The sequence below is a fragment of the Gossypium hirsutum genome, chromosome D12, assembly GCF_007990345.1.
Source record: "Gossypium hirsutum isolate 1008001.06 chromosome D12, Gossypium_hirsutum_v2.1, whole genome shotgun sequence".
NCBI classification, from domain to species: Eukaryota; Viridiplantae; Streptophyta; class Magnoliopsida; order Malvales; family Malvaceae; genus Gossypium; species Gossypium hirsutum.
This window is the reverse complement of record NC_053448.1, coordinates 3,583,066-3,603,812: the sequence shown is the minus strand read 5'-3', so window position 1 is coordinate 3,603,812 and position 20,747 is coordinate 3,583,066. Positions and strand designations below refer to the sequence as shown.

Here is a 20,747-nt window from a genome sequence, read left to right as displayed (position 1 = left end):
GAATTTTTATGTTGTATATTCTTAATATTTTCTTGATTAATTATTGAATCTTCCTTACTGTAATTCCCTCTCTTAAGATTAGAATCAAAGTAAGATTGTGTTTCAACAAATGTAACATCCATGGTAAAAATAATCTTCCTATCAATCGGATCATAACATTTGTAGCCCTTTTTATTAGAAGCATACCCAACAAAGACATTTTTTTTTGCTTTAGGATTTAGTTTATCTTAGTTGTTAAGATGAATAAAAACACTACACTAAAAAACTCAAAAGGGTAAATCTATGACCAATTTAGAGTTAGAAAACTATCTTTAAAAAGACTGAAAGGAGTTCTATAGTTTAGAGTTTTACTGTGCATTCTATTAATAAAATATGTAGTCGTTAACAAGACCTCTCCCCAAAGATAACGTGGTACCTGACTAGTGAACATCAAGGCTCTAGTTACTTCCAAAAGATGACGGTTTTTTCTTTCCGCAATCCCATTCTATTGTGGTGTACTTGTACAAGAGCTTTGGTGAACTATTCCATGTTTTGTTAAAAAAATGTCTAATTGGTCACTAAAAAATTCCGCACCATTGTCACTCCGAAATATTTTATTTTCACACCAAATTGTTTTCACCATATCATAAAAAGACTGCAACACATTTTTAACTTTAAACTTATCTTTTAATAAAAACACCCAACAAATGCAAGTATGATCATCAATAAATGTGACAAACTAACGTTTTCCTAACAAATTTGAGACTCTCAAATATCCCCAAACATCTATAAATTAACGAAAAAGGTTTGGAAGTTTTATCTTTTTTAGGTGGAAAAAATGACCGATTATGTTTAACAAATTCACCAAATTCACAATGATATGAAGGACTTTTATTCTTAAACAGATTAAGTAACAAATGTCTTAAATAGTAAAAATTAGGATGTCCAAGTCTATAATGCAAAATCATAATCTTATTTGAACTAAAAAAAGAGTTCAAACAGAGAGTAGTTGCTAGTCGACTTAGATGGTCGTCATCAAGAAAGTAAATTCCCTATTCTTTAGCACTGTCAATCATCCTCCCCAAGACCATGTCCTAAAATTTACACATAAAGGAATCAAATATAACACGACAATTCGAGAACTGGGATAATTTACTGATAGATATGAGACTACAAGCTAGATTTGGCACATGTAAAACATCATGTAAAACCAAATAAGGTAAAATTTTAATAATGTATTTCCCAGCTATTGCTGAGAACAACCCATTTGCTACTCTGATCTTTTTTTTCTTGCACAAAGTGTGTAAGTTGAGAAAAGGAAATGACTACTAGTCATATGATCACTAGCTTCAGAATCAACGATCCATATGTTTGTTTTACAAGGCTTGACACTGAAAAGAAACAGAAGAATCGGTACTTGATTGGGCAGAGGAGCAAGGACTATCAGATCAGTTAGGAATAAAAGAATTCATTCAAAATTGTTGTGATTGAAAAAGCTTGTGTAGATGCTCTAGTTGTTCTTTAGTGCATGAAGACTCTTCCAGAGAACTTTGCTACTCATGATTTTTATTAGTTGTTTGGAAAGCTTTGCTATCCCTAGATTCTGAACAACGACCATTACCACTCTTTTTTCTCCCATTCGTTGGTTTTTCATGGATTTCTCAAGTGTGCTAATAATTTTCACTGTTTTCATACCAAGGTTTCTTCTTTTTTTCACTATCATCATCATTTTTAACAGTAACAAGAGCAGAATTATCATCATTAGCTTCAAATCTGGACATTAACATTACTTTTCTTCTAGCCTTCTCTCTTCTAACCTCAGAAAAAATCTCACAGATTGTTGGAAGCGATTTTTTACCCAGGATCTGAGATCCCACTTCATCAAATTCTTTATTTAAACTAGCCAGAAATAAATAAGCTCGCTCATTCTCTTCTTTATCATAGCTTTTACACTATCTCCAGGACACTCTCATTCATCATTATAACATTGATCTAGTTCTTGTCAAAGAGACATCATCTCGTTATAATAAAAAGTAACCTTCTTTTCCCCTTGCTTAGCCTTCCAAAGTTTTATTTTTAAATCAAAGATCTGTGAAGCGTTTTCTAAATCTAAATATGTGTCTTTTATAGCGTCTCAAACATTTTTAACAGTCGAGAGAAAAAAAAAGGTTTACCTATGGATGCTTCCATGGAATTAATAAGTCACACAATTATCATAGAATTTTTTGACCTCTATGTGTTCATCATTGGATCGCTCGCCTGTGGTTACTTGACTTCTCCAATTAAATGACCTAACTTGTTGCGCCCATCAATTGTTAACTTCACGGATTGCGATCATTCAAGGTAATTCTTGTCATTCAACTTTTGAGATGTCAGCTGAAAAAAGAGGTGAGACGCCTTTTTCCCTTGAGCTATTGCACTCTCAGTAGTTGTTCCGATTGCAGAACTTTCTATCTCCGTTTGGTTCTTGTATCTCTTATCTCTAGTGAAGGTTATTTTAACCATGGTGTTACTGGAAATTTAACCTAGCTCAAATGCCTTCAAAGTTTTCAAGAGAGTATTCAATAAAACTGTTTTTATTTTATTAAGCAAAGAACTGAATATAAATAGAAAAAAGACTTGCAACATAATTGGGAAAGTAATTCTTATTCTAGTATTTATCTACCTAAATAACTTTAAAAAATATCCCAAAATATATGAGGCTTCAACACATATTTCAACAATATTGATGGCTGCTTTATTGTCACAGTACAACTTCATATTCGTAATCATAGGTATTCTTAGTTCTTCCATAATATGTTTAAGCCACGTCATCTTGCAAATCATATGAACCATTGATCTATATTCTGCTTCAACACTTCTACAATCCTTACTAGGTTCCCTCACACAAACATACAATAACCTAATGATGATTTTCTATCTGTAATAGATCTTGCCTGATCCTCATATGTGTAGGCTTCAAAGCTTCATTTATGTTCTTTCAAAAAAAAAATCATTTCTCTAAGGAGTTCTTTAAGTATCTCAAGATGCAGCTGATTGCTTCAAGATGTTCTTCACTAGAGGAATGCATGAATTGGCTTACCAAGCTCACGAAAAATACAGCGTATGGTCATGTATGTGATAAATAAATCAGCTTCCCAACTAATTTCTGATATCGAGATGTATTCACTAGGGCTCCCTTGTTGTCTCCAAGTTTCTGATTTGTGTCAAATGAGGTCTCAACAGTACAACCACTCCTACCAATTTCTTTAAGAAGTAGATCCATCAAATATTTTCTACCTTCATACCAAGAAGATATTTTAGTGATCCGAAGTCTTTGATTTCGAACTCAAGAGTTAGGCACTTTTCATCTCTCCATTTCAGCTGTGTCATCCCCGTGGAATGATATCATCAACATACACTATCAAAGTGTTGAGGATAAGAATCAGTTAGCTCAAAGCAGTTAGTCAGTTAGTATTAGTTAGCAGTTATGGTTAGAGGTTAATAAGTCTGTGTATTAAATATCCAGTTGTAAGTGTGCTTTAAGCAAGGGAGTTCAATAAAACTTCAGTACGTGTTCTCCAAATCTTGACATGGTATCAAGAGCTATGGTTTAACGTTTTTTTTTCTCGTTCTTTCTCTTCTTGCTGTTGTTCATGGCTACAGATGGTTTTGACACCCCTCGACATTCCAGCAATTCTGGTGCTGCAGTACATCCATTAGATTCTAGAGCTCTTCCGTCATCTGGAGTTCATTACTTCTCCAAACATGATACAATTAAACTTACTGAAAAGAATTTTATTTTGTGGAAACATCAGTTGATGTTAATCTTGGAAGGCTATGGTCTTGAGGGTTTTGTCCTAGGCACCACGCTTCCTCCTCCGGCGTTCATAACCGGTTCTGATGGTCAACTGGTAGCGAATTCGGCATTTCTGGTTCATAACAAACAGGATAAGTTTCTTGCCTCCTGGCTTTTATCTACTATTTCTGATGAAATATTAGTTCATTTAACAACATCTAAGACCGGTTCTGAAATTTGGATGGCTATTGACAAACGTCTTGGTGCTAAATTAAATGCCAAACTTTCCAGTATCAGACATGCGTTGTATTCAATTAAGAAAGCAGATCTTTCTGTCAAAGATTATCTTTCCAAAGTCAAGAGTCTAAGTGACAGTTTGAGAGCGGCTGGGAGTTTTGTTTCTGAACAAGAACAGGTTAGTGTGATCGTGGCTGGTCTTCTTATTGAGTTCGAGTCCATTCGTGTGTTTGCGTCTGCTACACCGGGAGCCTGGAGGTGGTTACTGAAATGCTTCTTGATTTTGAAGCACGGCAGTTGGCTTTGTTAACTGATACACCGTTGCAAGCTAATGTAGTTTCTAGCTCGCAGCATGATAATTCTCATAATCCTCGAAGTGGTACTAGTCGTGGGCAAAGGGGTCATACCCGTGAGTGGTCTCGTAGACGCACTCGTGGCTCAGGTCGAGGGTGGTTTCGCTCAAAACCCCAGTGTCGATTGTGTGGAAAGATAGGACAGTTGGTGCAAACGTGTTATCATCGATTTGATTAACATTATTCTGGTCCTAATTCGGTTTCTTTTGTCTCAGTCAACTATCATAGTTGCGGTGATGCGTCCTTGTCTTCTTGCTCGTCACAAAATTACTGTAACTCGCATTCGCCATCCTCAGTAACTACCCAAACGTGGTACCCCGATTCTGGGGCCACTAATCATATTACACCAACCATGGCGGGGCTTCAGAACACTTCCACTTACACAAGTACTAGTAAAGTCTCCATGGGTAATGGTGAGTCTGTCCCTATTTCTAATATAGGCCATTCCACCTTAGTGACTGGCTCTTGTTTGTTACACCTCTGAAATGTTCTACATGTTCCAGCTGTGTGTAAAAATTTGATCTCAGTAGCACAATTTGCTCGTGATAATGCGGTTTATTTTGAATTTCATCCTCTTTTGTGTTTTGTGAAAGACACTCGGACAAGGAGGATTCTTCTAGAGGGCCGCATGCATGATGGTCTGTATCGGTTTGACTTTTCTAGACCCACTTCCAAGACTTTTGAAATGGACTCTTCTCCTCGAAGTTCTTGTTCTCCTCTTCTTTACAATGTGCAGCCTTCTGATTCTGTTTCACTTTGGCACGATCGGCTTGGCCATCCGTGTTCTGCTACTCTTGCTTGTGTCCTGAAGTCGTGTGGTGTTTCGTTCAAGCGTGACAATTTGTAAGCTATATGCGCTCCTTGTAAGCTTGGCAAGTCTCACAAGCTGCCCTTCAAGAGTTCACAGACTGTGTATTCATCTCCATTTGAGTTAGTAACATCTGATGTGTGGGGACCTTCTCAAGTGTCTTCCAATGGTTTTTCCTACTATGTTTCATTTGTAGATATGTATAGCAGATATACATGGCTATATTTTCTTAAATCAAAATCGGATGTGTTTCATTGCTTCCTTAATTTTCACAAAATGGTGCAAGTTCAATTTGGAGTGTCATTAAAATGGTGCAAACCGATTGGGGTGGTGAATATCGGTCACTATCAAAAACGTTCTCTCAACTGAGAATTCAGCATCGAATTACATGTCTCTATGCTTCGGAACAGAACGGGGTGGTTGAACGGAAACATCGTCATGTGGTTGAAATGGGACTCACACTACTTGCTCGAGCCTCCATGCCTTTAGAATATTGATCATCGGCCTTTTCTCATGCTGTGCATCTTATCAACAGGTTACCCACACCTGTGTTACAACGACAAACTCCGTTTGAAAGGCTGTACGAGACTCAACCTGATTACTCTCAGCTAAAAGTGTTTGGGAGTACCTGCTATCCATACCTGAGACTGTTTAAGCAACGTAAACTTCAGTATCGTTCTCAACAGTGTGTGTTTCTTGGGGTATGTTCTAATCATAAGGGCTACAAATGTCTGGATGTTGATGGAAGAATTTTTGTGTCCAGACATGTCTCGTTTGATGAGACACGATTTCCATTTCAACATGGGTTTCCTCGGTCTACAGTGGTGGTGCCTCAGAACCGATTTTGTCATCAACAGTCTTCTTTGCCTATAGTTGACTCTCGTGCTCATGTTGACCCTCCTACTTACGTTGGGTCTAATCGGATTGGGTCCCCTGCAGATCATCCTGAAGCTGCACCTACACTGTCCTCTCATAGTTCTCGTTCTACTCAAAGTTTCCCTTCAGAAGATTTAATTCCCGAGGCTTCCCTACCAGCTTCAAATGTACCAGCAGCTAGTGTACAGGTATCTCCTGTTAACCGTCATCCTATGTGTACTCGCTCAAAAAATGGAATTTTTAAGCCAAAGCTTTTTACCACGGAGTTGGCTGACAAAGAACCATCCAGTATCATGGAAGCTTTTCAGAGTCCGGCTTGGACTGCAGTTGCACAGGCTGAATATGATGCGTTGATAGCTAACAACACATGGGACCTTGTTGAGTTACCTGAAGGTCGTCGGGCAGTTGGGTGTAAATGGATTTTTAAAGTAAAGCGACATGCAAATGGAGACATAGCTCACTACAAGGGACGGCTAGTCGTTAAAGGGTATTTACAAGAGGCTGGTGTTGATTATTGGCAGACTTTCAGTCCTGTAGTTAAGCCGACAACGATCCAAACTGTCTTAGCTCTTGCGGTGTCACGTGGCTGGTTTCTTCATCAGGTGGACATCAATAATGCGTTCTTAAATGGGGACTTACAAGAGGAGATTTACATGACGCAACCACCAGGCTTTAAGCAACAGTCCAAGAATAGTCGTCCTCTTGTCTGTAGATTGCGAAAGGCTCTTTATGGCTTAAACAAGCCCCTCGTGCTAGGTTTCATAAGCTAAGGGAATTCTTGCTAGCTGCAACCTTTGTTCCTTTTAAAGCTGACTGCTCTCTTTTCATTCGACGATCAGGAGTGAACCTTCTCTATGTATTGGTCTATGTTGATGATATCATCATCACGGGTACTGACTCTGTTGCCATTGATCGTTTTGTCAAGGATCTGGATATTCATTTCTCTTTGAAAGATTTGGGACAGCTGAATTATTTTCTAGGTATCGAAGTCACATCAACCTTGCATGGTGTCTTCTTGAGTCAAAAGAAATACATATTGGAATTACTTCAGAAAGCTTCCATGGACAAATCCAAGGCTTCTCCTACTCCAATGATGACAACTGTCATCTGTCTGCTCATGAAGGGACTCCGATGGAAGATGAACATCTGTTCAGGAGCATTGTCGATGCCTTACAATATGTGGTCATAACTAGACCAGACATTGCTTTCTCGGTCAACAAGGTTTGCCAATATATGCACAAACCTTTAGATGTTCATTTCAAGGCTGTCAAACGCATTCTAAGGTACCTACAAGGAACACTTGATTACGGGTTACAGTTTACGCGTCACTCAAGACTTATTCTTGAGGCATATTCAGATGCAAGTTGGGGTTCCGATGTTGACGATCGTCGGTCTACCTCTGGCTTTTGTGTTTTTCTTGGCGGAAACCTAGTCTCTTGGAGCTCCAAGAAGCAACAAGTGGTCTCAAGATCAACTGCGGAAGCTGAGTATCGAAGCTTGGCTCATGTCACTACTGAAATAACCTGTATTCGATCGCTATTGACAGAACTAGGGGTGACACTTCCAAGTAAAGATTTAGTCTGGTGTGACAGCTCAGCTGCCATTGCTGTAGCAAACAATCCAGTCATGCATTCCAAGTTTAAACACGTGGAACTAGACTTGTTCTTTGTAAGGGAAAAAGTGGCAGACGGTTCACTGCAAGTTGGTCATGTTTCTGGGCAAGATCAGGTTGCTGACATGTTGACCAAGCCCCTAGCTGTAGGGTTATTTGATAAGTTTAGGAAGAAATTTGGAGTGAGGAACGTCGAGAAGCAGGAGCCATGTTGAGGATAAGAATCAGTTAGCTCAAAGCAGTTAGTCAGTTAGTATTAGTTAGCAGTTATGGTTAGAGGTCAATAAGTCTGTGTATTAAATACCCAGTTGTAAGTGTGCTTTAAGCAAGGGAGTTCAATAAAACTTCAGTACGTATTCTCCAAATCTTGACACAAAGCAACTATCTTCCCATTGATTGAATGCTTTGTGAACATGGTGTGTAAGTATACCAAACTAAGCCTTGTATGATTATCAATAAAAGTAACAAACAATTTTTTACCAGACATTGTTAAAACCTTAGAAAATCCTCAAACATCACTATTGAAGGTTTGAGCAGAAGAGATTTTTAAAAAAAAATTATATTCAGCTGTTTACATTACCGTATTATAGGAGAAGGTTGTACATAAAAACAGAAATTAATTCCTAAACTTGCAGTCAGTCTCCTAAATTAACTAGATCCTAATATCAATTACCTAAGGTCAAAGATTACAACATATTTCTTCTAATCTCGACACTACTCCCAAGTTGCTGCACAGGTATCTATCATGCCCAACTTACTAATTAGAGATTAAAAAATTGGCTTTATGAATTTTCTGACATCCATAAATGTAGTTTAGGATCTACTGCTTCAGTTCCTTTAACATCTCCAGTTAAGTGCCCGATCTTGCCTCAGCCATCAATTGCTGAGGTAGTTTTTCTCATCATGTTTGTAAGAGGTAAGATTGAAGGAATGATGAGAGAGATCACCTCTATGAGACATGGTGGTTCTGAATGTTCCACCAAGATTGTTCTTTCTGACTCAAAAGTTCTTTTCTCAACAGTCGGTGTTTCAGTCATAAAGAAAAGATTAAGCTAGCTCTGGTTCCATGTGATTTAAAACAGAAAATTGAGGATAAAATTATGGTTTCTCTGCTTGCTTCCGTCTGAAAAAAGAATCAATATAATTTATAGGGAAAGCATACCATCTAATATGGTATGAAATTCCCTTAATTGATAGAGATCCTTGAAACTAGGGATCTCTTTATTCAAACCTTGCATAACAAAGAGTTCCCTAAACTATCTAAATCCCTTATCTACATGTATTATGGCTGTCCGAAAGGGTTATGAAATGACTTCATACTGAGCTTTTCTGATTGGACTAAATATCTCTAAATACGAAACGCTATTCTATATTTTTCCCTACCTTCTACCAGTGACAACTAATTTCAATTAGTTTCTTCCTTTGTTTTAAAATGAAAAAAGAAAATACCGATAGAGGGACTGTAAGCTCTTTACTAGAGCATTAGAGCTTGCTTCCTTGCCATTCTGATTTAACTTCGGTTTAACATGTTAACGAGTATACTTAATGTGACACGGGAGAACGAAAGAAGAGAAAGAATCATGAAAAGGAAGAAGGCATAAGTAATGGGGGGAAACAAAATCAAACCATCAATCAGGTCTAAGAAAACGTAATAAAATAAATGCAAAAATAGCAGTAGCATGTAACATGTTTAGCCCCTCCTTTATAGCTTGAGCATGAGCAGCTTTTAGGCTTTGCTTGGCAGAGTGGAAAGAAAATCGGAAGATGGAAAATTGAAGGGGTAGAAAACTAGAAGGATGGAAAACATAAATTTTCTTTCCATAGGTGTGCTTGGTAGGAGAGATGGAAAAATGGAAAGAAAATCACTTTCTTTCCATCTATTGCTTGGTAGAGTTGAAAATTGGAAGGAAAGAAAATAAAACATTTGAAAAATACATAATTTTAAACTAGCATACGCATCTCTCGTTTTCTTTCCTCTCATCATTCCAATTTGGAAGGATTCATTTTTATGCATTAGGATGGAAAATGATATTTCTTCTATTTTCTTCTCTCACTTTTCTTCCCAACCAAGCTTTATTTTCTTTCCACTTTTCCACTGCCTCCTCCCATCCCTCCACTTTTCCACCCAAACAAGCACACCCTTAATTTTAATTTCTCAGGTGTACTATCCTTCATTCTTCTTATGGTATCATTCACTTTATGGCATGGCTTTGTCTTATTGTTTGATATTTATATTTGATTTAATTCTCAAAGTAGTTGTATCATTGATGCCTTTTTCTCCCTCAGGAGCATAGGAAGGGTGGACGACATGGTAAAACTATTAACATATTTTCAATTGCATCAGGACATTTGTAAGTGTTAAAAATCCTTTTTATTTAATCAGAATTAACATTTTTATATTTAGATAGATATGTCCATATGCTGGCATACATGCATTCCTGGATGCTGGTCTCAACTCTCCATTGTCCTTGATAACCTTCATATCCTTGTGTAAAAATCCTTTTCTTTTTGGCAGATATGAACGCTTCCTTAAAATTATGATTTTAAGTGTGTTAAAGAATACCCATCGTCCAGTAAAATTCTGGTTTATAAAGAATTACTTGTCTCCTCCATTCAAGGTTTGTAATATCTTTTTGGCTGACTTTCCATTTTCTTCTAGGACCATTTTTTTTTCTCTTGACCCTTGTTAATCTATAATTTAAATAGTATATGCTAATGCACTTAACATTCTGATTATTTACACAAAATTCAGGATGTGATTCCACATATGGCACGGGAATATGGCTTTGACTATGAACTAATTACCTACAGATGGCCTACGTGGTTGCACAAGCAGACAGAAAAGCAGCGAATTATCTGGGCATATAAGATTTTGTTCCTTGATGTTATATTTCCCCTTTCATTGGAAAAGGTATCATGTTTCTTGATACTTGCTAGGTAAGTGTACTCTTCTGTTGCTTTTCTTTCCAACTTCAACAGAAAAAATGCATGCGCAGGTTATATTTGTTGATGCTGATCAAGTTGTTAGGGCAGACATGGGAGAACTTTATGACATGGATATAAAAGGAAGACCTCTTGCATATACTCCTTTCTGTGACAACAATAAGGAGATGGACGGATATCGATTTTGGAGACAAGTAATGTGATACCACACGTCCTTCTGTAAACGGGTAAAAATGTAATAGAAGTATGAGTTTAATGCTGCCCTCTTTGTTCTGTACAGGGATTCTGGAGAGATCATTTACAGGGTAAACCATACCATATAAGGTTTGTGATTACTTTTCAAATTGTAAGGTATTTTTCCTTGAAGCAAAACAGGCTTAATGCATCATATAATTCTACAGTGCATTGTATGTGGTCGATTTGGTGAAGTTTCGTGAGACTGCCGCAGGAGATCATTTAAGAGTCTTTTATGAAACTCTTAGCAAGGATCCAAACAGTCTAGCCAATCTGGATCAGGCAAGTTAAATTCATTACATTACATTGTCTTTTTGTGCTTTTAGTTTTTCACTTATCCCCTCACCCCCCCCCCCACAAGTTTTAGTAAATAATTGAAGTAATTGTTGTCAGGGACGTTGAAAGATAGAAAAGAATGACGAATGGGCCAAAAAAACTGTTTAACTGTTTTTCTCCAATTATGGGTTAACATAGAGTGATGGTATATAACATGGAAGGAAGCATGATTTCTATTTCAGGATCTTCCAAACTATGCACAGCACAGAGTACCCATCTTCTCATTACCGCAAGAATGGCTATGGTGTGAATCATGGTGTGGTAATGCCACAAAATCAAAGGCTAAAACCATCGATCTTTGCAACAATCCCATGACAAAAGAACCCAAACTTCAGGTAATTGTATATATGTTTTCTATTATAAGGATATATTATATTTATCTTCATACTATTTTTCATCCTTGGATTCTCAGGGTGCTAGAAGAATAGTTCATGAGTGGACCGATCTGGACTTTGAAGCAAGAAAATTCACGGTAAAAATATTGGGTGATGAAATGGACAACCCCGAGGCACTAGCATCATCCGAGAAGTCGGTGAATGACGGTTCATCGGAAGATCTAGAATCCAAGGCTGAGTTATGAAAATCTGGATTTCAAGTCCCTTGCAATTCAAAACCATGTTCTTGGCATCCAGTTCGTACCGAGTCTTTTACAGGTAACCATAACCAATGCTGCATGAAAATTTTTTTTTTTAACCGACATTTTTTGCCTTGAAATTGTGGTAAAATGCCATCATGAGGATGCAATGTTTTGGTAAAATAGTTCCTAAAAGTAGAAGCTTCCAGTTTTGGGAAGGTTTTTATATAAATCCCCGTTTAACTACGAATTTTCTCAACCATATTTTATTAGAAAGGTTACACGCATGGCATGAGATCTAATTTTTGTAGTATTCTTTGTCTGTAAGTGTAATTCTGTCTGCCACATGCCATGATTGTGGAAGGAAGGTTCTTTTGATAGTACCTTAAATAAAGGTGTGACCTACTATTTGAATAGTAAATTATTTTAATAAATTTTATAATTAATCTCTAGTGTCATATGTGATACATATAATTTTATGTATTTGTTTTATTAAGTTATTAAATAATATACTCAGGTTTTTTTACATTAATATTGTGGAAAGTTTTTATATTATTATTACTATGCGTGAACCATAAATTTTATTTCTTAAAATACATTTAGGGATACCACGACACCTTCAACTCTCGAGTTTTATATAAAATTTTACGCTGCTAATTCTCCATCGGTTCAATGAATTTTGAGTAATAACTGTAATAATTAAGATTTCTCGACACTCGAGTTCAGGGTTGATTTAGGGGCGTTTTTTCATGAAACTATAAGCACCAGCCTTAATTCAGGGAATTACACTAAAATCGACATCTTTTGGTGTCGAGATTGCAAGTTAAACGGTTATAAATAAATTGACGGTTATATGAATCAATTTATTGAAAACTGGTATGAAGAAAGTGGTGGTCGTGGAAACTAGATATTTGTTAAAATAAGTATAAAATATATCAAAAAAATAAACTGATAATGTTCATTTGACCAAATTAACTGAATTAGTGATAGCTTAATACATATAATATTATTTATTAAGTTTGGTTAATTATTTGATTTCGAACCGAATTAACCATTAACCGAAATTTCAAAAAAAATTTAATCGACCTTCGGCCGAACTAGATCGGTTAATCGGCTGATTAACCGAATTAGATCGGTTCGGTCGGTTAATTCGGTTTTAACCAAAGCTTGAACATTCCTAGTTACAAAGGTCTTCGAAATTATCGAATAATGGAATAAATGCGACAGAAGAAAGTTGTTATTGTGATTAAGATTTTGTGTTGGAATGCATAATCCTTTTTTTCATGTATTAAATTGAATAAACATCAAATCTAATTAACTCTCTCATTCATTTGTACAAGCTTGATACCAAATGATATATACATGATATGTATATATATAAATATACATGTTAATTTTGTGTTAGTATTTTGTTTATTGTTAGTGAAATTTTTTAACCCCACAAACAGGGTTTAGTACATGACATGTAATTATTAATTTTTTTAAAATATTTCCTCAGAGCACATATAGCATTTCATCCTACTTGTAGAATCTTTTAGCTCTACTAGTAGTGCATCAAATAATTTTTCATATATATAATGTCCAACATTGTAATTACGTGCAACAAATAAAACCATGCATTACGGAATGTTTTGAATGGTTCACTTTTGTTTGTTACCAAAAATTTTTCTAACTTACAATGTTTGATAGTTGGAAGACAATTGATTCCAAGCAAACAACAATCCCCACTGAATTCAATGACCTTGTGACTTTTTGATCCCATATAGATGTGGCAACATCTACGTAAAAGCACAAATACCTGTGGCACGTGACCCATTTGGCTAAGCCATTGGGTGTCATAATTCACTGAGTGGAATTTTTGTTGAACTACTCCTACATTAGATTCATAAAACCCACGGAAATGGTTTTAGTAGATGAAAAGCATTTTCCCTTTTTCTTATCTCTTAAATGAGAATTAATTGTGTCATTTCAAACTAATGAAAACTATAAATCTTTGCATATCAATCTTATATGATAACTTATTTTATGATTTCTGACCTATTGACCCCTGGTATATATTTATAGTAATGAAATTGTATAAGTCAATAGCCATAAAAGGCAAAAGCAAATGTCGAGATCAAATATGAGAGGGTGAGTGTTAAGAGTTATTTGAGAATATAAGAGAGAGGTCAAGTTATCAAGAATCTAAAGAAAAAATACTCAACTCAATAGTTGTTGTCGAGTTCAGTGGTAATTTTAGATTTAAGGTTTATGGAGGTCAAGTTGACAAAAATCTCTAAAAAAAGTAATGAACTCAACTCGAATTTATATTCCGTTCACACACTTTGACACTTCTACACTAATTTCGTTTGTTTGTGTTAACATAGCACGAATAGTCAATTAGATACAAGTAGCTTCTAAGTACAATACGTGGCAAAAATAAATAAATAAACTAAATATATATATATAAGTTTTCACGCCTGAAATGAATCTCGACAAACTGTTGTTCAAATTCATCATAATTTTATATTTTTTTTTATTTTTATAAAATATCAAGTTCTTATATTAATATTTCGAAATTAAAAATATTAAAAATCTAGAAATAATATTTAAAACATAGTTTTTTTAGAAATTATAAATCTTATTTCAGATCGAAATAAACATGGAAAAATGGTTGTCCAGGTTAATTTGGCTCCGTTTGTTTCATTGAAAAAGACTTCCAGAAAATGTTTTATGTATTTCCCTGTGTTTATTTCATGGAAAACAGTTTGGTCATCGGAAAATGATTTAGAGGTCAATGGAAAATAAGCTTTTTTCTGTAAAATGACTTGCCCTTTTGAAAAACATAAATCATTTAAAAAAAAACTCTTTATAGGTGATTTTATTTTTATATAAAAATTAACCTAAGGAAAGCTTAATATTATTATATTAATAATAAATTTTTATTTTCAAAATATTTAAAATTAATAAAATATTATAATTTTCAATATTATTTTTTAAAAATAATTTTCAATATTATTAAACATACATATTTAATTATCTATATCTAATCATATAATGAATTATTAATATAATTTATTATTTTAATAAATTATTTAATATTTCAATTTTATTTTAATAATAAATTTTATAAATTAATATTTTTAAATAATATTTTTCATATATTATTGAAAATATTTAATATTAATAATTTAATAATAAATATTTATTACAATTATAAATATATTAATAATAATTTTTTTGTAGTATAAATGTCAAAATATGCCATAAATCTATGTACTCTTCACAAATTTAAAATTTAGTCCCTATACTTTTATTTTCAAGAATTTAGTCCCTCTACTTTTCATATTTGAAAATCAAGTCCAATCGTTAACATTGTTAATTTTTTTTTGTCAATTTTGTTGATATCACATTTTTAAATAAAAAATACTCGGTATTCATGTAAGTAAAAAATGACGTTATAATAAACATGAATTTAACAAATATTTTTTTAATAATGCTAACAACTAAACCTGATTTTTTATATCTAAAAAGTAAGATTAATTTAATTCAAAGATTGAAGTCCATGGACTAATTTTTAAATTTATGAAGAGTACAAAGACTTATGACATATTTTAACCTAGTATAAAAATATGAATTTTTTAATTTTATAAATATGACTATTAGTTTAAATAATGTTTAGCTTCATTTATCTCTTATAACTCTAATATGTTAATATGTACTCTCATACATATAATATATGTAATTTAAATTAATTTTTAATTAAGCATTATTATTAAGTTTGTATCTGGCAATTGATTATTACAAAATATTTTCCTATTACAAAATATTTTTTATTATTAAAAGGAAATTGCACTATAATATTTTATAACAAATATATTTATTTCGTGTTTATTTTACAAGCAACAATCTAAAATATAAATTTATAAATATAAAATAAACCCAATTAAACAATAAAAAGATAAAAAAAAATCTCAAATATATATTTGTTTCATTGAAAACAGCTTTTCTGAAATATTTCAAGAAACCTGCTGAACAACAGAAAATATTTTACATAGGTTCATCCAAACACCAAAAAATATTAATTTTTTTTAAAAAAAGTCATTTTCAGTGAAACAAACAGAGCCAAATTGTTTAGATTCATTCCAAATATGTTTTTTAAGTGGTTATATGTTATTATATTTTCATAAAATGTCATATTTTCATAAATTTATATATTAAATATTTTTAGAATTTATATATTTTAATTTCAAAATGATAAATATAAAAATATGGTATTTTATAAAAAAAATAATATATAAAACTGTTAAAAGCATGTTTGAAATATAATCTGGATAAATGATTCTCCAAGATTATTTGAAGATAACAATTTGTCCAGCTACATTGCAGCATGAAATTATATTTATAAATTTATGTGTTTTTAAATATGTTTTAAATTTTTTATATTTTTAATTTTAAGATAATATAAAAAAAAACTTGATATATTATAAAAAATATATAAAAATACTAAAAAAAAAGCATACTTAGAATGAATATCCACATTCGTTCTAAGTGAAAAAATTCATAATTTTTTTAATTTTTTTTTATTTTTAAAAATTTTGAACCTTTTTTTTTATTTTACCACCACTTGATTAATTTGTCAATACTACAACGTTAACTAACAATGTTAGTAAAGTATCAACGAAATACAAAGTTCTAAATCAAAAAAATAAAATAGATACCAATTAGTGGGTATAAATAGACCTATTAGAGAGGCAACACATATACTAACCCTTTCTTTTATGGCGATCATCATATTATAGATTTTTGGCATATAATTGTGTTATGTTCCAAGTTCTCAAATCTAATATTTCTTTTCAAGGAAAAATCGGATCCATGTTTTCAACATCAAAGAATCAAACATAACCAAAACCTAGTTGAAGACACCATGAGAGATGCAAAAACAAGACCAAAGTAGTAGTAGTAATGAATATGTTACTTAAAAATTATATTGGTAATTTCTTAAATTTTATGGAGTCGCAACTCTAGACATAACATACCACTTTATGATGGAAGAAATCAAACTTGTAGGACTCACAGATGACAGATCTTCCATTTTACTCTAAAAAGTGTAGACCACTACATTTACCCAACTTACCAACTAGGCAGGCTTCAAATCCCTGTAGTTTCCACCTACCTAATCAGTACCAATACACCCTACAAAATCATATTAGAGACTGCACAAACTTCTTGTCCAAAACACACTAATTTACAGGTTGTTTATTCAACACCCAAGTCCTATAGCAAAAAACTGACATCATATTTATAAGAACATATGTAAGCACTAAAAGACACCAAAACTCCATTTGGAAACCATATATTACTCTCTTTTTTCCTTAAGAGACGTGAATTTCTCCACTGGCATGTACCTCTTTTACCGTTTTCTCGTACTCATCTTCTTCATCGTCTTCTTCTACTTCTTCTTCTGCATCTTCTTCCTTTGCATCCCCATCTTCTTCTCCACCCCAGCCAAAGCCTCCGATAGACCGTGATACTCGAGGGGCAACTTTGGCCTCTTCAACTATTTTCATGATTTCGTCAACACTTTGGAGGGAGAACGTCGGGTTTTCTTTCCTGTAGTAAGCAGCTTGAGCTGCCTCTGTCAGTTCCCTGGGCAGGTTCTTCAAAAACCACGGATGGCTCTTGATATCTTTGATGCTGATCCTCTGTGAAAACACAAGTTGAAATTGAGTAATGGAGAGAGAGGAAATGGAAAAGCAGGCTTATTGATGCTGATGAACAGATGAAATGTATACAAACAGCCACCCCTAGAAAGGCAATTCCACTTCATATGCAGAGAAATAAAAATACCCTGCTTCATACTTTTTCCTCATTTAGCAAGAAAGTTTCTTTACGGATTATGACCAAACATAACTCCAAAGGAATAGACAGTTTACAAGGTCATGCTTCAGCATAAGATAAGAAAAAAAAGAAAAAAGAAGCACAAAATAAAAACAAGAAAACACACGTACAGACATGCACATACCCTGGAAGGGCAAAATATCAATAAATAATAGTAGGACATACCCTGGAGGGGCTAGCAACAAATATGCGAGAAAGGAGGTGTCTGCAATCTTGGGATATGTGAACATAGTCTGGGATTTTGTATTGAATTGACATTATCCTCTGCAGCAGATTAAAAAGACAAAAAAAAAAGAACTTAAGAAATAATAATGATCAAGTGAAGTCAAAAAAAGGGACGGGCAGGATGATGTAACTTACACTAATAGTTTTCCTAAAGTTCTTAGGATCCTCTTGGTCCTCAAATGGGTATGCACCAACCAACATAACGTAAAGAGTCGCTCCACAAGACCATACATCTGCCATCTGAAAAAAAATCCAACCCTAAATACAGTCAGAAACTGCGAGTATGAAAACCTCTCTGCTTTGGAAAGACTTGATAAAACTCTGGCTGCAGTTTATCTTTACTGTGATAAAATATTCCACATGGTACTGCTTTCATGGTCACTATAATGAAAACATCACCATAAAGCAAAACTAGCTGTAACAATGCACTGTTGCGGATTTCGAACTAATTGTTAAAGATGATTGATCATTTACAAAGCATATAATCACTCATAACATGTGGCAAGAAACACCAGCTGATCTTTAGAACAGCATGTAAAGGCATCAATTACTCTAGCACACAAGATCATTTATCATAAGCACATAATCATAACTCAAATAACCCAAAGCAAATAAAGAAGCAGCCATCAACAACATTTGAACAAAGTAGATAAAGACTAAATTACCTTGCCATCATATTCTCTCCGAGAAAGAACTTCTGGTGCAATATATGCTGGAGTTCCAACAGTTGACTTGGGTCTTGAATGCAGTAGAGATGACTACAAAATGGGGGATAAGGGACAATCTAAAACAGAATAATTTCAAATGCATTTGACCATGCTTACTGTAATAATGACCCCATTCATTTATACCTTTGAATAACCAAAATCACAGATTTTCAGACGAGGAGCAGGGCTCCCATCCAACAGGGTATTCTCTAACTTCAGATCTCGATGGCATATTTGCTGAAAGTTAAAAGATGTAAAATATAAGAAGATTACAAGAACATGCAGTTTTAACTTCATGCAATAGATAGGAATGTCAATCTTTGTTACCATGGCATGACAGTAGCTAACTCCTGAGATCAACTGCTGAAAAAAATATCTAGCCTGAAAACACAAAATAAGAAAGAACGTCATTAGTATTTAGTTCAATATCGGCTAGCAGCCAATCTCTCACTTAGAAATATAATGCAGGATTGTTCAATTGATAAGACTGAGGCATTTGATCTCATACTAGTTTCTGAATCAATTCAATTGAGAGGGGAAAGGGTACATAATGCAGCCAACTATACGGTAAGAAATTCAAAGTAAAATAAACATTACTAGCAAAAGAGTATTCTATTTTGTAACCAAAAGTTTCATAATCAAAAGCGAACCTCATCCTCGCTGAATCGTCCAGCGTTGCAAATTCGCTCAAAGAGTTCACCACCAGCTGCATACTCCATCACAATTGCAAGATGTGTAGGAGTCAAAACCACCTGCAAAATTGAAAAAGAAAACAGTTGAGTAGAATAATATAAAGATAAAAGAAAATTAAGGGGATAAAATTTTGATACCTCTTTGAACCGAATTATATTCGGATGACGTAGCGATCTATGATTTATAATCTCTCTTGCCACATTCTCATCAATCTGTTCAAAGTTAAAATGCAACAAGTTTCCAAATTGCTTTCAATTGTAATAGAACAACAAGAAATCTTTCACTCAACTGCAGATTTCAATCTCTAAGAAACTAAGGACGATAATTTCGTTAAAAATGAAAACAAACAAACAATCCTTTATATAAGCATACATGCATACAATAATTCATAGAAAGAAATATACACATATAAAGAGAAAGGAACCTTTTGTCCACGGTCGATATACTTCATGGCAACGAGTTCTTTGGTTTCTTTGTTACGCATCAACCTCGCTACGCCGAAGTTCCCAGATCCTATGTCTTTCACCAGCTCGTACTTGTCCATCTTTTATTTTCTTTTACTTTTTCCCTTTTCCTTTACAAATAAATCAAGATAAATCGAAAACCCTAACTCAATTATTCACAAATCCTAACAGGTAACAATTAATACGAAACACATTATAAATCGGAAATTCGCGACGGTGGCGGAAGTAGCGGTGGAGATTGGAGAGATTTGAAGGAAAGTAAAAGGAATATTGAAAAAAAAATTCAAATCATGACAGAGCAAGATCAGTGCTTTTTGAAGAGAAAGAATCTTTTTTACTGTTTATAAGCCTTTTTCTATTAAATTATTATTGTTTTTGGTTTTATTAGAGAAGAGAGGGGCAATTTTGGAATGTAGCTTATGGTTTTTGCTTTGCAAGACAAAAGAGAAGAGAGTGAGGATAATGATAATTCCAAGGAATATCCCCACTGCTACTTTCTTCTTCTAAAGCGGTTTGATTCCCTGCGGAGACCCTTCCTGTGCTTATCGTGAGCTCTCGTCCGTGAGAAGATCATGATGAAATTTAGGGTTATTGATTATTTTAATTTGTAATTGCTCAATAAATTGGAAATTGTAGATTTCGCATCATAAGTTACCCATAATAATATAATATTTTTCTTCCATATCTTTTATATTTTTTTTTGTCCACTATAAAAATACGTGATTATTTATTTTAATAATATTATTTTTAAAATTCGAACTGCAATACAATTTATTATTATTTTGGACTCTTATACTTAAAAATAATTTCATAATATATTAAAAAATATATTTTGATGCGTTGGATAATTTTTATTTATTTTGTTAGATAAAAGAAAGAGATTAAAGGTGGAATTATTGACTTAAATTGAATGACTTTTTAAATAATTAAATTTATGAAAGTTTGTTTAAAAATGGAATTCAAGCAGTATATTTATTAGTTAAAATAAGTTTATTTATATCTGATATCAAATTCAATTCTCAAATTCACCTATGTGGTAATGTAATAC

General features: G+C 33.7%; 3 protein-coding genes across 5 annotated transcripts in view; 2 read left to right on the top strand and 1 right to left on the bottom strand.

Moving 5' to 3' along the window:
• LOC107953424 (UDP-glucose:glycoprotein glucosyltransferase) overlaps positions 1-10,229 on the top strand; it is a 33,182-nt gene extending 22,953 nt beyond the window's left edge. For all 3 annotated transcript variants that reach the window (XM_041108244.1, XM_016888733.2, XM_041108243.1), the window contains 2 exons: positions 9,930-9,994; positions 10,159-10,229. The gene's annotated coding sequence lies outside the window, so the exon portion shown is untranslated. The remainder of the gene's footprint in view (positions 1-9,929; positions 9,995-10,158) is intronic.
• Positions 10,230-10,411: 182 nt separating this feature from the next.
• LOC121224633 (UDP-glucose:glycoprotein glucosyltransferase) lies at positions 10,412-12,256 on the top strand. The gene is made up of 6 exons (XM_041108245.1): positions 10,412-10,580; positions 10,677-10,780; positions 10,867-10,910; positions 10,988-11,102; positions 11,339-11,491; positions 11,569-12,256. Exons 2-6 carry the CDS (start codon positions 10,679-10,681, stop codon positions 11,734-11,736), a joined length of 582 nt encoding a protein of 193 aa, XP_040964179.1. The 5' UTR covers positions 10,412-10,580; positions 10,677-10,678; the 3' UTR covers positions 11,737-12,256.
• Positions 12,257-16,681: 4,425 nt separating this feature from the next.
• Positions 16,682-20,156, bottom strand: LOC107953423 (serine/threonine-protein kinase SRK2B). The gene is made up of 9 exons (XM_016888731.2): positions 19,660-20,156; positions 19,373-19,447; positions 19,193-19,294; positions 18,870-18,923; positions 18,687-18,779; positions 18,501-18,593; positions 17,971-18,075; positions 17,776-17,874; positions 16,682-17,414 (listed from the first exon to the last, which is right to left on the bottom strand). The coding sequence occupies exons 1-9, from the start codon at positions 19,777-19,779 to the stop codon at positions 17,085-17,087; spliced, it is 1,071 nt and encodes a 356-aa protein (XP_016744220.2). The 5' UTR covers positions 19,780-20,156; the 3' UTR covers positions 16,682-17,084.
• Between the last annotated feature and the right edge of the window lie 591 nt (positions 20,157-20,747).

Coding starts and splice junctions, on each gene's coding strand:
- LOC121224633 (XM_041108245.1), top strand. CDS start 10,679: ATGGGAGAACTTTATGACATGGATATAAAAGGAAGACCTCTTGCATAT. Junction 10,781..10,866: donor GATATCGATTTTGGAGACAA/GTAATGTGATAC, acceptor TGTTCTGTACAG/GGATTCTGGAGAGATCATTT. Junction 11,103..11,338: donor GTCTAGCCAATCTGGATCAG/GCAAGTTAAATT, acceptor TTTCTATTTCAG/GATCTTCCAAACTATGCACA.
- LOC107953423 (XM_016888731.2), bottom strand. CDS start 19,779: ATGGACAAGTACGAGCTGGTGAAAGACATAGGATCTGGGAACTTCGGC. Junction 19,448..19,659: donor ATATCGACCGTGGACAAAAG/GTTCCTTTCTCT, acceptor AACTTTGAACAG/ATTGATGAGAATGTGGCAAG. Junction 18,594..18,686: donor GTGATTTTGGTTATTCAAAG/GTATAAATGAAT, acceptor CCCATTTTGTAG/TCATCTCTACTGCATTCAAG.